Source organism: Scomber japonicus, chromosome 20, assembly GCF_027409825.1.
Source record: "Scomber japonicus isolate fScoJap1 chromosome 20, fScoJap1.pri, whole genome shotgun sequence".
NCBI classification, from domain to species: domain Eukaryota; kingdom Metazoa; phylum Chordata; class Actinopteri; order Scombriformes; family Scombridae; genus Scomber; species Scomber japonicus.
Genome location: NC_070597.1, coordinates 25,980,330 through 25,996,530, shown reverse-complemented (window position 1 = coordinate 25,996,530; position 16,201 = coordinate 25,980,330). Strand labels below are relative to the sequence as shown.

General features: G+C 39.0%; 1 protein-coding gene across 1 annotated transcript in view; it reads left to right on the top strand.

The window, feature by feature from the left end:
* ryr2a (ryanodine receptor 2a (cardiac)) overlaps positions 1-16,201 on the top strand; it is a 175,685-nt gene that overhangs the window by 46,485 nt on the left and 112,999 nt on the right. Inside the window, exons 11-18 of the mRNA XM_053341138.1 lie at positions 1,335-1,431; positions 4,744-4,818; positions 8,059-8,215; positions 10,485-10,649; positions 11,914-12,035; positions 13,098-13,281; positions 14,185-14,320; positions 15,636-15,731. Coding sequence (XP_053197113.1) covers positions 1,335-1,431; positions 4,744-4,818; positions 8,059-8,215; positions 10,485-10,649; positions 11,914-12,035; positions 13,098-13,281; positions 14,185-14,320; positions 15,636-15,731 — 1,032 coding nt within the window. The remainder of the gene's footprint in view (positions 1-1,334; positions 1,432-4,743; positions 4,819-8,058; positions 8,216-10,484; positions 10,650-11,913; positions 12,036-13,097; positions 13,282-14,184; positions 14,321-15,635; positions 15,732-16,201) is intronic.

The following is a 16,201-nucleotide window of genomic DNA, read 5'->3' as shown; positions in this document are numbered from 1 at the left end:
AAATCCTTTCTGATCTCTTATCAAATCTTATTTGGATTATATTTCAAGATATACAAGTAACTGAAGCCCAAAGTAACTACACCTCAGTGAAGTTTAATCACATTTTCTTGGCTTAGAGAAAGCAGAAATACAACAGTTTTTAGTGGCAGCCTAATTAATCACAACCTGAAAATGAGCAGAGCAGTAGGTAAATTAACTGGATCTGACATATTTAATTAACAGCTGTAGTCTTCACCAGCTACTGTCTCCAAACACTGAACTCCTGATTCACAACTAAGCTGGTCAGATTCAAATCTGATCAGTTTGAAAAAAAAAAAAAAAAGTAACTGAGAAATGTGTGTGTTAGGAGATCAGCTTATCAATTCTCCATTCTCTGAAACTACAACACTCAGTCCACTGACAGTCATACAGTGGTGTTACAGAGTGATGTGTCCACACACTTCCAACCACAAGCTGTCTGAATAGAGACAGCTGCTGCAGACAGCACATTAACCAGAGAACACACGAAATGTCTACAATTAACATTAATTAGCGACAGCTGATCTCGTCTGCTGCCAGAGATGTTTGTTAACCAGAGACAGTGACGGTCAGCCAAAAATGTGAAGCTGCTACCTGCTGCATGTTTTCTATTGATATTTAGTAATAAAAGAGACAAAGGAGAGATAATAGGTTTTACAAAACATTGTTTAGTGTCTGAGCTTAATGAATCCAGGTATTTTGCCAAATGGGACCTGAATCCAAAATGGAATTAGAACCCACCTCTAGCTGCACTTTATAGTAATTGTTCTACAGCTGGTTTACCACCATTCACAATTCATTTGAACGTGTTGCAGATATGAGCAGATTTCCCATTGTACTTTGTCTAATGAATTGTGGACAAGAGGGTACAATACCAAATCAAGGACACTGCAGCTGTCTGTGGATTCTGCCTGTTGTAGTAAATGACTACAGTTCCCAAGATGCTTTGAGTAGTGTTATTTGAAGACACAGATGTTCATTTTGGCAGTCTGGTTTATACATACATCTAATCAGGTGGGTTTCAGAATTGCAAATCCATGCCATGATTAATACCTTAATTGGCCTGCTGCTCTTGATCCTCGCTGCTCACCTCCCACGTCAGGTTCATCAGAATTCATCAGAACACTCAAATGGTTTCTAAAATTAGCAAAAGTGTTGGTAAGGTAGCATGTATACACATTCTGCTGCCTCTATACAAACCTGACTGTCTATGTCTCTGGAGTATCACGTCATATGCTGCTTTCCGTTCTATCTGACCTTCACCTTCTCAGCCCTCCTCTCCTCCATTTCCTCCCTTTCTGCTCTGCTGCCTGCAGGTTTTCTGATAGGAGGAGATGTCCTTCGTCTCCTTCACGGTCATATGGACGAGTGTCTAACTGTTCCATCTGGGGAGCACGGGGATGAGCAGAGGAGGTACCAATAATTACAACTAGACTGATATATGGGCTTCTGGTTGTCATTTTTTGGACCAATCATTTCAATATTTGTATAGTTTGCAGTGATGCAGTGTACATACTTACATACGAATTACACACAATGTCATGAATTTACTGTTAACAGGGGAAGTGTGGTGTTTTGAGTCAGTAGAAGTCTTGTTTAATTGCTGTCGTTTAGTTGTACAGACTCATACAGAGATCCACTACCAGCAACAGGAGGCTCTTAATACAGCCTCTCATAGTGTTGAAGAGAAAAAATACATGCAAGAAAATATAATATATTGCAAGTCTTTGAAGTTGCATGTGGTGTATAGCCTTTTGTTTTTTCTTTACGACATTGTATATTCACAATTCATAATAAAAATGTACTTTAGTCCAGGGGTTTGTATAATGAAGCATGATCAACTTAGTCCATCTCACATTGGCCTACCAGTGTGGATTATTGGTAGCTTCCATAGTTCCTCCTGTCCATGCTGGCTGTGAAGACATCCTTGGAAAATAAATGGATTATACATCAAATTACACTTAAATAATAATAATCTCCTTTCAGTATTATGAAACTCCACAAAATTATGATTTGGGTGTTGGATGAACACTAATAACATGTCACAAACAGAGTTACATATGAACAAAGTATTAGTCCTATCTGAACCAACACTTTATTAGATTAGTCCAAAAAGTAAATAAATTAATATATCAGTCTAATACTGTTTGTGAAACATCATTTGCCACTAGTATACATTTACAATAGTTTGGAATGGAAATGGAATGCTTTTTTATGGTGCCTATTAGTCAATTTTGTTTATACATCACTAACTCACAAGTTATCTCAAGGCACTTTTTACATAGAGCAGGTCCAGACCGTACTCTTTAATTCATGAGCAGCACTTGGCGACAGCAGCAAGGAAAAACTCCCCTTAAACGGGAACAAACCTCGAGTTGAACTGGGCTCTGGGTGGGCGACCATCTGCCTTGACCAGTTGGGTTGAGAAAGAAAGAGGGGCGGGGGGGACAGGGGAAAGAGAGCATAATACAAACAGAGAAGCACACTACAAAAATAACAACAATCATAATAATTAAAGCTGCAACAGGGTTAATGGGCCCGCGCCCCAAAACAGCCAAATACGCTGCAACGCCATACCGTCAGGTTTAACGTAGCCAAAAGATTTTGCCACCTTTTCATCTCCAATGTGCTAAGATGACACAGGGATTTTGAAGTCATTCAAATAAAATCTCTAGGAGGAGAAGGATTTGAAACTGTATTTGGGATTTTACAGGGAGCCAGTCTACAAAGCTAATATGAGAGTAGTGTGATCTCTTTTCCTACTTCTTGTCAGTACAGGTGCAGCTGCATTGTGGACCAGCTGGAAAGTCTTTAAAGACTTGTTAGGGCAACCTGATAATAATTTATTACAATAATCCAACCTAGAAGTAACAAATGTGTGGACTAGTTAATCTACATCTTTTTTAGACTGAATGTCCTGATTTTTGCAATATTACGTAGAAAAAAGCAGTTTGTGAAATTAGTTTCATGTGGAAGTTAAAGGACATATCATGATTAAAGATAACTCCTAGATTCTTTATGATGGTGCTGGAGCTCAGGGTAATGCAAGTCAGAGTAGATATATCAGTAGATAATGTGTTTCTAGGTCCTTACGGCATGTTTGGAGTTTAGGTAGGTAGGTAGGTGTGTTCATTGATCCCCCTAGTATTATCTGCATAACAATGACAAGTATTTCCTAATGTAATATTACCTAGAGGAAATGTATATAAGGTGAATAGCATTGGTCTAAGCACTGAACTTTGTGGAATTAACATGTACAAACTGAAATCGATCTGATGAATAGGACTTCAACCATCTTAATTCACTTCCTTTTAATGCTGATTCTTTGTAATAGGATGTGATGGTCAATGGTGTCAAACACAGCACTAAAGTCTAACAGGACAAGAACAGAGAGAAATCCTTTGTCAGAGGCAATCAGGGATCGTTTTTTAACTTTCTGACCATCCTCAACTAAACAATAATAAATGTAGAAAGTCACACAGCTGATTGTTGAATGCTTTCTCAAAGGTCTCAGAGAGAAAGGGAAGGTTAGATATAGGACTAGCTGGCTAAAACACCTGGATAAAGAATAAGCGGTTTAATTACATCTGCTTTAAAGGACTGTAGTACATATCCTGTTTCTAAAGACAGATTGATCGTATCTGGTAAACAAGTGCTAACTGAGTGTAAGACTTCCTTAAGCAGCCTAGTTGGGTTCAGGTCTAAGAGACATAACGATGGTTTAGAATAGATTAGTCACTGAAATGAGTTAAGGAAGGTTAGAAGGTCTAAATATATATCAGGTTTTACAGCTGATTGTAAGGTTCCTGTGTTTGAGGATAAATTGGTGCCAGTTGAAGGCAGGAGGTGACGACTTTTGTCTCCAATAGCTAGAATTGTATCATTAAAGAAGCTCATGAAGTCATTACTGCTGAAAGCTATAGCAATACATGCATCAGTAGAGTTATGACTCTTTGTTGGCCTGGCCAAAGTGCTGGAAAGGAACCCGGGGCTGTTTTTACTCCCCGCTATTAGTGATGAGTAATAGGTAGCTCTGGCATTACAGAGGGCCTTCCTATATGTTTTAAGACTATCCTAACAGACTTAGAAAGATTCATTCAGTTTGGTGGAACGCCATATGCTTTCAAGTTATCACAATATTTGCTTTTATCCTTTTTTAAAAGGGGCAGTATAAGTATAAATCATCCGTATTAGTTCAGCTTTAACACGTACTGTAGCCATACAAAATATTTCATCATTTTAAAATTCAAATCTATTTTTTTCGCCGCATTTACAGTTTTAAGTCAATGTAAAAGTCACCTCTGCAATCCAGTTTTGCCTCCAGCCTTTTCCTCTGTTCTCTGTCACCCTCCAGTTTAGACCATCAGACATATACAGTAGCACACAGCTTTCTTTTGTATGGAAATTAGCACGGCCTCCAGGGAGAGAAAGTAGCAACTCCCATTGGCAGACTGAGCTCTCTGCTGTGACTGAGACGAGGAGGACTATTAATAATTATAGTTTTAAGGTTTTCCCAAAAGGGACAGCCATGTTGTTAAACAGTGCATATGAGAGTGACTATATTCTCCTTATATGACTTCCTACTGAGGTTTATTACTGACAGACTGACTCATCCAGGTAGCAGGATATCAAAGCTAGACAGTCACTATCATAAACAGACATAATATTATGTATGGAAAACAGATGTCATTTTTTTTTATGTGATTGTATGATATTTACCTCCAGGACTGTGCACTATGAAGGGGGGCCAGTGTCCAGTCACGCCAGGTCCCTGTGGAGGCTGGAGACACTGCGGGTCGTGTGAGTACAACACACACACACATACAACAAACAAGGAGATTGATAAAATACACCAGCACATTATACACACAAACAGATAACTCTTGTACACGTGTGCTGTTCTGAATGCAGCTCATACTGGGACTGTCATTTTCATATTTGCACGGTGATTACTGGCTGCAAAGAGTCTAACATGGGTTGGTAGTATTCACTGTGGGCAGCTGAGTGGATGCTAGTCTTCCAATGTCTTTTCAAGGATTTTCAGTAGTTGCTAAGTAACAGCAGTATCAGGACCTGACAGTAAATTTAAGTAATGTTTTGCAGGTAGCCGCTTTTGATTACCCAAGGTAAATGGTTACCGTACTTGAAAAAACAGAATGTATCATAACTACTTTATCTTTTGATTTTCTCTGTGTGATACATACACAGATGCTGATTCACATGAAGTGGATTTCATTAAAAGCAATTGGCCTTCACTGACCTTCACTGATTAGGCAAATTACCCCCCCCCCCCCCACACACACACACACAAAAAACAACTTAGCTCTTTCTCTTCTTACCTGCTATAATAGCATTTAACCTCAGCAGCAGAGTGAGCCAGGATCTAATTATTCTTCCCCCTACTTTAAAAAGTGTCATCCTAATAAGCCAACCTGTTTTAACAAAATAGTTTATGAAATATTCGTATTTGCTTTCTTTTAAAGGTGTCAATATAACATACAGCACATGCAAATATTCTACTAAAACAGACTACTGAGAGCAAGGGGAAGAAAACAACCGAAACTCCCAACACAAGGCTGAAAGCTGTAATTCAGTTTTACTCTCAATGTAATGTTCCTCTGTGTGTATGTGCACATGAGATGCATTAAAGGTGGAGTCAGTGATTCTGGAGAAAAATAACTGGATTATTAGATGCAGTGTTAATGGTTAGGGTAAGGGTTAGGGTTTCAATCCAACATTTGTTCAAATACTGAATATGAATTGTACTGTGGCTAACAGTAATGTCAATTGTATGCTAATAGGCATTAGCATTATGGGTCCCAACGAGGGGGGCAAAATTCAGGTTTCAAATTAATGTGAGAGTTATTGATATTTCAAGTCATTTTTTTTTGTTCAAACAGAATTATGATGAATTAAAAGTTAAAAATTACATCTCTAGACCCTTTAGAAAGGGTGGAACCCACGACACATCACCCAGTCAGGAGTCCCCATGAGGTAGTTAAAACGTGCGCGTGTGTGTGTGTGCGTGCGTGTGCGTGTGTGTGTGTGTGCGTGTGTGTGTTAGTGTTCAAAGCAAATGTGGTGTTCATACACAGTGCTGGCTCTGTAAATGAGAAACAAACAAGCAGAATTGCACCGTGCTACACAACACTACTTCAGCCAATCAGCAACAGAGGACGTCAGGGGCTCGTGCACAGGACACAGGGAAGTCATCTTAGCAGCTGTCTGTGTGAGGACATGACAGTCTCCTCCTCTATTGTGCTGACATGAGACAATTTTTTTCCCGCTCGTGATAGAGTGTGAGAGGTGACAGCTGACACATCAATCTGGATTCCACCATACTTCTGTTTTAATCATTGCCTTCACATACACGTCCATGATTATGCAGGGTGGAGCTTCTGAGAGAGCACAACAGGAGACGATTATTTGTTTGAGAGTTTAGTTCAAATATTAACTTCCTTTGACTGTCTCTACCTTAAATATGTGTGACTGCTATGTTTGGAGTTAAATCACATTTAAGAAGCAATGTATTTAGTTTCATTAGAGTGATAAATATCTTCTACCACCACAGCTACATTCCATAATATTAGTAGTAAAATCTATACTGTCCCTATTATTAAGGAATTGTTCAAAACCCCAAATTGCTGTTTTTACACTTAAACAAACAAAATACAGAATATTAACATATGAGCTTCAGGTATTTTTTAAGTTTAGGCAGAGCAGGGTCTCCAGTCTTTATGCTAAGCTAGGCTAACCCTGTCCTGACTGCTTACACATCTGTACCTACCACATCAATGAGAATGATAACAATCTTCTCACCTAAAGTTGAACTATTCCTTATGTATGCTTGGGGTTTAACCCTTATGTAAATCTTGGCTATTTTATATTTTTAACTGATGGCTTATTCATGCCTATAGATTTCAGTGTTCTGACCTTTCTTACTATCAGACAGTTTGCCTTGTTACAGCTGGAAAAGCAAAGGTGTTCCTAGTAATGTTAGTGATGGTTCAGTTCCATTTACATGCTGCAGTGAGACAAGACAGTCCTCAACATGTTCGATAGCAGCTAGTTAAAATATCCACCTTTAGGTCTGTTGAGCCCACTGACTGGAATGAAAAATAAGGAATGTAAAAAGACACACACACACACACACACACACACACACACACACACACACACACCAAAACACATACTGTAGATTCTTTCTGATGTAGGGTTCAGACATATCTCGACATATCTCGGAGAGAAATGTCTCTAACGAGCTGGAGTCTGGCTCTAGCAGCACTGTTGCATCACGTGCTCTGAGCATCTGTGACATGAACAGCACAGGACTGTGTGCTGAAGCAAATGAACATTAGCCTTCAGGCTTCTAATTTAGCTTCTGCACTTTCTTTTTTAAACTTATTCCATTTTAACCCAACTCGTACACATGATTTTAGAGCTGCATTACATTGCGTTATTTTTTGGCCACTTGGAGGCAGCAGACCAAACTGTAAACAACAACATCATGCTCTCATAAGATACTTACACATCCAGCAGGCACAGAGAAATATTGTCATTCCTTTTTCCAGTTGTGCTTATGTTCAGCTGATGAATGTCTAACAGCCAGTGCTCACTTTGCCTTTTGCTCTGGCTTGAACGACTCCTTAGAAAACAACATCTGGCTCCACGAAATCCTCCGCTGTGAGAGCAGAGGTAGTGAACCAAAACAGGTAATGTGCTGTCCAACCAAAAAAATGCACTGAAAGATGCTAAAACACTGTGGCCAGATTAACCTCCTCAGGGGTCCCATGGCATAAATTAACTTTGGGCTCCTCTATTGCCCTCCCTGTGCCTCCCACTCTCTGTACATTTTAATTTTGCCAAAGGCAGAGTTGCCAATGTATTTATTCCACACAAAAACAAGCAGACAGCAAACTGCAACATCCTGATATACACAGTACAATAAATATACACTACATATACTTCATACAGAGGAGTCTCATATGTTCAGTATTTATATGTATTTATATATGATGCCTGTGTTGTGTTTGTATCCAGGTGGAGTGGGAGTCATATCCGCTGGGGTCAGCCGTTCAGACTGAGGCATGTAACCACAGGAAAGTATCTGAGTCTGATAGAAGACAAATCTCTGCTGCTGATGGACAAAGAGAAAGCTGATGTCAAGTCTACAGCCTTCTGCCTCAGGTCCTCCAAGGTATGCAATACAAGATCATATGCAACAATGCAACATAATGAGAGGAACTTCGCTCTGTTATTTTTGGGGGGCAGGAGTAGATGGCAGGATGCTGTGAAGCTGAAGGTTTTAGCTTTTTTTTTTTTCTACAGTTGAATTTTTGTGTTTTTGTTTGTGAATATCACTTTTTTGCACATCCTTCTGCTTTTTCAATCTCAGTGCCACGTAACATCTACTGCCCTTTTATATTACCTGGGTGAATTCATTGACTTTATGTTAGGATTAAGAATAATGGTAAAGAGACTGTACTTTTATAGCACTTTTCTAGTCTTTTTGACCACTCAAAGCACTTTTTACACTACATGTCTCATTCACCAGTTCACACACATTGAATTAACTCACCAATCTTCCGATAGGTGGGTGACCCGCTCTACTTTTTGAGCCACACCCACCCTATAATAATAACAACTTTGATAACAAATGCATTTACTTAAGTTACTATTTTAGTACTTTTTTTTATTTTATATTTTATTGATTCACTCTGTAAAGCTCTGTGTAATTTCACTAAGACAAGTACGATTGTCATGCATTGATTATAGTGCAATTGAAACAATAAACAGTAAAACTATAAAGAACAAATAAGTACAAACTAAACAGGTTGAAACTAATTTAAACTAGTTGAAGCTAAGAGCTCCTCATGCAGCCCCCACAGTAATCACAGGGACCCCAATCTATGCTGCACTATGGCTCATATGGTATTTACAGTTCAACCATGTAACTAACTATTGCCTCAAAAGTTATTAGCAGAAATCTTAAAATGAACTCTAAAAACGTACAATGTCAATATGCAAGAAGTGGAGTAATGATGGCTGATTTCCTGGAGTTAGTTGCATAGCAGCAGCAGCAGTGTGGATGAGCTGGAGGCTAGAGTACAGAGCATTACAGTACAGTCCAAGCAAGAGGATTACTTCCTCAAAGGAGGGTATATGTACTTGGTAGTTAAAGGATAGGCTGGATTTAAATATATCCTCTCAGATTCCTTCATGCTGAATGACAGGCGGTCGTATTGGGTTTGCAGAGGGAGTAGAAAGGGAAAGGGGAAAGCATAGAAGCTCTGCAGATTCTGCTGAGTCAGGGTTGTCATTTATTAAAAAGCACATAAAAATAGATCTTAATAAGACAATAAAACTACAATAAAGTCCACTGAGTCCTGTTTGTGTGTGCGATGCTATCAAACTAATGGTAACACATGACTAACTGTCCTACTGTCATCCAAATATCTACTCAGAGGGACAGATTTACTGCAGCTTTGGTTGCCTGCTTTTCAGAAGTAGAAGTGACGCATTTCACCCCAAACACACGTTCTGTATTTCTCAAACAGTCACAGCAGGTTGGAGTCACAGCCGGCGTGTGTCATTTGTGTGAGTGTTTTCAAGGGCGTCCCTCTCTCTCAGTTTGAGTGTTTTTTGGAGGATCGCACACATGTGGAGTTGAACCATGACCAAAGTAAATATTTTAGTAATCAAAAACAATGGGTTATGATTAGTTTTCTGAGCATAGTGATTTAATAGACTGTGAGTTCTACTTGAGTTGTAGAAGTTGGGAGTGTCAGCTTCAGAACAGGAGCTGACTGGACACACATATTGCACATTTGTACAGCACCAGTTTTATTTCATAACTGACTTGCATTGTCCAGTTTTATAAAGTAATGACTTTTTATTATCAACTAGTGATTGAAATATGTGTCATGAAAAAAAGTTAGCTTGCAGGTTTAATTTTTATTTTTCAAGCCTTCTGCTCATCTTCAGACTAAAGACAAACTGTACAGTAACCATCTTAAACACACATGGTCACCTTACAGTCACATGATGTGCCAGTCCCACTCAATATTTTTATATATTTATATATATGTAGAAAAAATATAGACCCATAGATGGGACCCCCATAGCACAATAGTAAAACTATGGCCATATACACATTATATAAACATGGCTTCTTTTTTTTAAAGAGGGACCTCTATATTCTAAAAAATCATTTAAATGCTTTACAACCAAATGCATAAATCCACATAACAAACAGTCCCACAGCATGTAAGAGAGCAAATATGTTGGAGTGAAATATGTAAAAACCTTCAAATGTAATCTATTAAACTGCTTCTCACAGTTGTTTATCATGATGAATAATCTAGAAATATAAGGTTCCAAATTACTCAAATCTTAATATTTAAATGATTGTGCTACGTTTAATCTGTATTAATTTATTACAACTGTTTCCTTTCTTTGTCTTTTAGGAAAAGTTGGACCCTGGTGTGAAGAAGGAGGTAGATGGGATGGGTGTTCCTGACATTAAGTACGGCGACTCTGTCTGTTTCATCCAACATGTGGACACCTGCCTGTGGCTCACGTACCAGACCATTGATGCTAAGTGTGCTCGCATGGGTGGTGTACAGAGAAAGGTACTGTTACTGGTACAATGTTAAACCATACTGCAAATGATAAATGGAGTGTACTTGTATAGCTCTTTTCTAGTCTTTCAACCACTCAAAGCTCTACCTCCTGAACCACAGCTGCCCCTTTTCCAACTTTGTATGTCTGGCCTATCCTGTGTACTAATGAGTGGTAGCTTAAGAAATGAAGCCTTTAGTAAATGTAAGGTGCATCTATGCCAGGTCATGTATGTGAGGCAGTTCATGGTTGTGGTTAGGACCTGGGCTAAAAGTGAAGGAGCCTGCATCTGGTTAATGCCTTTATTCATTCCTAAGAAAGAATAAAGAACGAGTGGACATTCTGTACATCATAGTTCAAGTTCAAGTTCAAGATATCTTTATTGTCCCCAAGGGGCAATTTGTGGTGCAGCCAGCAGCCAAACAATAGAATGACAATAACAATTACAAGTACAATTTAAAAATAAACAATCCACAAAAGTACAATAGAGAATAACAATAAATAGTAAAAACAAAAAGTGACCACAGTGCATGCAATCCACCTTTAAAATGGCTTAAAAAGGCTAAGAATCATCGGTTATTTAAAAGGCCAATGGCCTGTCCTACATCATATCATTAAGTTTTACTATGAAAAACATTCTTCATTAAGAAATACGTCCTGTTGTTACAATTTAAGGTCTCATCATAGACATTTAACCTCTGTGTCGTCCTCCCGGGTCAAATTGACCCTGTCTGTTTTGGTTGTTCCTTCTTTCCTCCCTCCCTTCCTTCCTCCCTCCCTTCCTTCCTCCCTCCCTCCCTCCCTCCCTCCCTTCCTTCCTTCCTCCCTCCCTCCCTCCCACTCTCCCTCCCTTCCTTCCTTCTTCCTTCCTCCCTCCCTCCCTCCCTCCCTCCCTCCCTTCTTCCTCCCTTCCTTCCTTCCTTCCTCCCTCCTTTCCTTCTGTCTTCCTTCCTTCCTTCCTCCCTCCCTCCTTCCCTCCCTCCCTCCCTCCATTCCTTCCTTCTTCTTCCCTTCCTTCCTTGACTGGGGCACAACAGGAGGGTTAAAGCAGCATTCATAACACAGTTTGTGTGACTTTAACTTTAACTTGAGGTATTTTAGTAAATTGAAGCATCTTCATGGGATAGTCTCTCTTTTGTTGTCCCTCTTGTTGACTTTGCCGACTCAGGTTTTATATAATAATCTTGAAAGAAAAGAGTTTCCACTGCTTTTTGAAAATGTTGTGCTTGGATTCATTTAGAGTGACATTATGAGCAGTGTTGCATCTGATTTCAGGCCATCATGCACCACGAGGGTCACATGGACGACGGGCTGACGCTGTCCCGCTCGCAACACGAAGAGAGTCGTACTGCCAGAGTCATCCGCAGTACTGTTTTCCTGTTCAACCTCTTCATCAGGTGGATTACTGCATGCACACACACATGCAAAGTATTGTAAGTAACAAAAAACTAGAAGAGAAAGAAGCTGTGTTGTGTATTAAAGGTTGCATTAAAAACAACACTTTTCTAATCGGCATAACGATTAGAAAAGTGCACGTGACATTAGGAAATACACATAAAACCACCAAAACACAGAATGCCAGCTAAACCAGCATCCTACAGCATGCTTGTGTACATAAACTGTACATCAATGCAGAAATGTCACTTGAAGGGTAGCAAGACTGTAATCATCCAAAATGAAGCTCAGGGGAAATGCTGGCTCCTCTGTAATGAACATAATTTGAGAAACTGATAGTAACCTAATTGAGAGTAAATATCCTGCTCTTAAGTGTATATCAGTAGTAGCCAAGCCGAATCCTGCTTTAAAGTTTGGTGAAATCCTTTCATTTGAGGAGGGAGCCGCCTCCTTCTGAGAATCGTGGTAGAATACTGTAGAGTAGCTTCATACAAAGGGAAGACTTCCACACCAACAAATGAGCTTTACTTATGCAACGCAACAAACATGCTGCATTTATATGTGAATGCTTAGCAGATGTTTTGGCTTTAAGTGTGCACAGCAAACACACTGCTGCCGTCAACATACTGCAGAGTCAGACAACAGAGTGCACTTGTAACCCTGCAAGGCCAGTCAAGTGAATGCAGTGTAGACAGCCAATCTGGAGTTAGTCACAATTCATTATAGTACAATAATGCAATGCAGTGAACCACAAATAAATGAGCTTTCAGTATTATGATGTAGACGTAAGATGTAAATCCTCAGCTGTGAGTAGCAGCATGGATGGTTGATGAAAAAAAAAAAAAATCAATATTATACCAAAGACTGAGCTGCATCATCAACTAGACATGTGCATCTCATTAATCTAATGAAAAAACCTAAACCAACAGTGACACTAACATTTTCCTCTTATTGTCAGGTGTCAGTGAATACAGTCAGTAACTGCAGCATGTGCAGTATCAGGTAGTAAAACATGAGAACTCATCAGAGCATAAAGACATTTCCCTCCCCTCTATGTCTAACAGAGGTCTGGACACGCTAAGAAAAAAGGGGAAGAGCTCTACTTTTGATCTACCGATCGACTCCGTCAGCCTGAGTCTGCAGGATCTGATTGGTTACTTCCAACCACCTGGAGATCACCTAGAACACGAAGACAAGCAGAACCGCCTGAGAGCTCTGAAGAACAGACAGAACCTATTCCAAGAGGAGGTAGGACATGTCTCTGTCTGCATGCCTAAAGCCACATGATTGAGTTTTGTCTCCACTTTTTCCAATCACAGAATATCAAATAATCTCATTTTTATAATGTTATCAATGGATTTCTATGGACAAAATATACCCAACAATTCCTCAAAGTTAGTTGGTACATGAGTCTCATACAGACACCTACACAGTATGAATGTACAGTTAGTCACATGACCAGACTGTTGTAATAAACCCTTTCAAGTGAGTATCTATATGACAGGACTGCAGTTGTTTTCATGCACAGCACTCACATTGGAAATAATAAAGAGACTGATGTGTTTCCAGTTTGCAGTAGGTCAACATCTGCATGTCAATCATCTGTCTGCTCAGTGTACAGCAGGTTCAGCTTGTGTTTGCTGGTGCTACATGAAAACGAAAATGATTTTCATCCGCTCCGTCTGCATTAACGTGTTTGGAATAAAATTGAAGCCGCAATAGAACCTTTTCACAGTAGACAATTTGACATGTGAAAGTAGGAACAATAGAGGTGTGTGTCACTGTGACACTGTCATGACTTACTGGGACACTTCAGCCATTGTTAGCAAGTGTCACCAAAATGTGTATCACACAGAAAACTGAAAATAGATGTTTTTAGGGGACAGTGTGTGAGGTTATTAATGATAAAAAGAGTATTTACGATACAGGAAGAGCTCAATAGATACTGTGTGTTTGTTGATTAGACCCAATTGTGACATCACTTTTAACAAGGTTCATCAATCACAATATTGTCTAAAAGTGGTGATGAAGAACTGGAGATCACTGGTTTCATTTCATTGTATCACCATTAACAGAATCATCTCATTAAAGCAGTAAAAACAGCTGTGTTTGTGTGTGTGTGTGTGTGTGTGTGTGTGTGTGTGTCTGTAGGGAATGATCAGCCTCGTACTGGAGTGCATCGATCGGCTACACGTCTACAGCAGCGCAGCTCATTTTGCTGAGGTAGTAGGAAGAGAAGCAGGAGAGGCCTGGAGTTCCATCCTCAACTCCCTCTACCAACTACTGGGTAAACACACACACATGCACACACACACTGGAAATATAATAGCCCACACTTCATTTCTAGAGGCATTGTATGTAGAAAGGGTTTTACAGAAATACGTGTTATTTAAAGAGATGATTGAACAAGTTTACGCAGGAATCCATCAAGTCACGTCAGGTGTCAAGTTATGCGCTTGTGTCCAAATTAGGGCTTATATCTTATATCTATACAATAAATCAATATCATATAGATATCGTGATTTTAGATATCTTATTATATTTTGAACATCGTAGACTTAGACTTAGCCAAAACTTTACTGATCCCTTTGGGCGGGTTCCTTCAGGGAAATTGTGGATCCAGCAGCATTACAATACAATTTAAAAAGATAGAAAAGCAGCACTCAAGAAAAAAGAAAAAAGAAGTAAAGGAAACATATACATTAGTGCGTAGATTTAAATATTAAGTATTAAGTGTATTGCACTTGGACATAAATAATGAAGTGTTTATTGCACATTGGCATGAATCCTGAGAGTGTTTATTGCTCATTTCACTGTTTATCTTTGCATTATGGCTTAATGAATTTCTTGTTGTACTCTTGTAATATCATGATATGGAATAAGTGTTTCCTTTCCCTCCTTTAAAGGCTGCATTACAGTAAAACATGTCATTTTCTGAGCTTAACACACTATTATCAGCCTTTATCCACTTAGTCATTATATATTATATATCCTGTTACTGATGATTATTTATTATTTATTATTTATTATTCTCATTGTGTAGATACTGTATTTTGTGAAAGCACCAATAATGATCCCTTCAATATTGTCATAATAGAGTTATTTGGTCAAAAATATTGATATTTGATTCTGACCATTGATAGAAGTGACAGAAGTTCATCCAATCACCTACAAAGTGTTTTTTGAAAGTGCCTCCCCTTTCCAAACAGTTTCTGAGGATGCCTTCTCAGAAAGTACTGGTTAACAAACCATCTGACGTGTCAGGTTAGATAATTAACTCAATGAAAGATGAGGTTAGAATGTAGGACTATGTAGGAATAGTCTGTCTGTACAGTTATGTGGGTTATTACAGAACATCAATCAATGAATCAATCAAACTTTATTGATATAGCAGCTTTCATACAGGTTAATGAGGTTTAAAATGCCTCACAGTTGATTGACAAGCTGATAATAGTGTAGACGAGGACAACATAAAGAAAATAATAGAAATGATGAAGGAACAAAAACAAATTGCGACCAATGAACACAAGTAACAGCATGTCATGTGTCTTCTTTCCTGTCCCCTCCTGTCCCCTGTCCTCCGCTTACCCTGCTCCTCCCAGCTGCACTGATCAGAGGAAACAGGAAGAACTGTGCCCAGTTCTCCGGTTCCTTGGACTGGCTCATTAGCAGACTGGAGAGACTTGAAGCCTCATCTGGTAGGTCAGCGTGTCCTTAACAAAGGTTGTTGCTTTATGGAATTATTGATTACTGATCACCATTCAATCATCATGTGTGGGGGGGGGGTGTGGGGGGTTGGGGGTGAATCAACTCAGTCAGTACATCCAGAACAGCTGCTGAGTTTTTAAGACACAGAACAAAAGCAAGAATGTGTTTGATAATGAGGGCTCATTTTACATTTTACTGGTTATCTATTGCTTATAATTATTATTACTTTCATAAAAACTGCACACAATCATGAAATTAAAACTGCAGTTTAAGACAAAGTAGCCTGTTTTACTCTCATAAGACTATTATATTTCCAATTTAACCAATGTAGCTTTTTACTGATAACTTATTTCCTTTTATAATGGCTTTACAATATCATCTTTTATATTGCTATCTCCTCATCGTTTCCTGCTGGCATTTTAATACCGATGTGCTTCTGATTGCTTACTGCCATATTCTG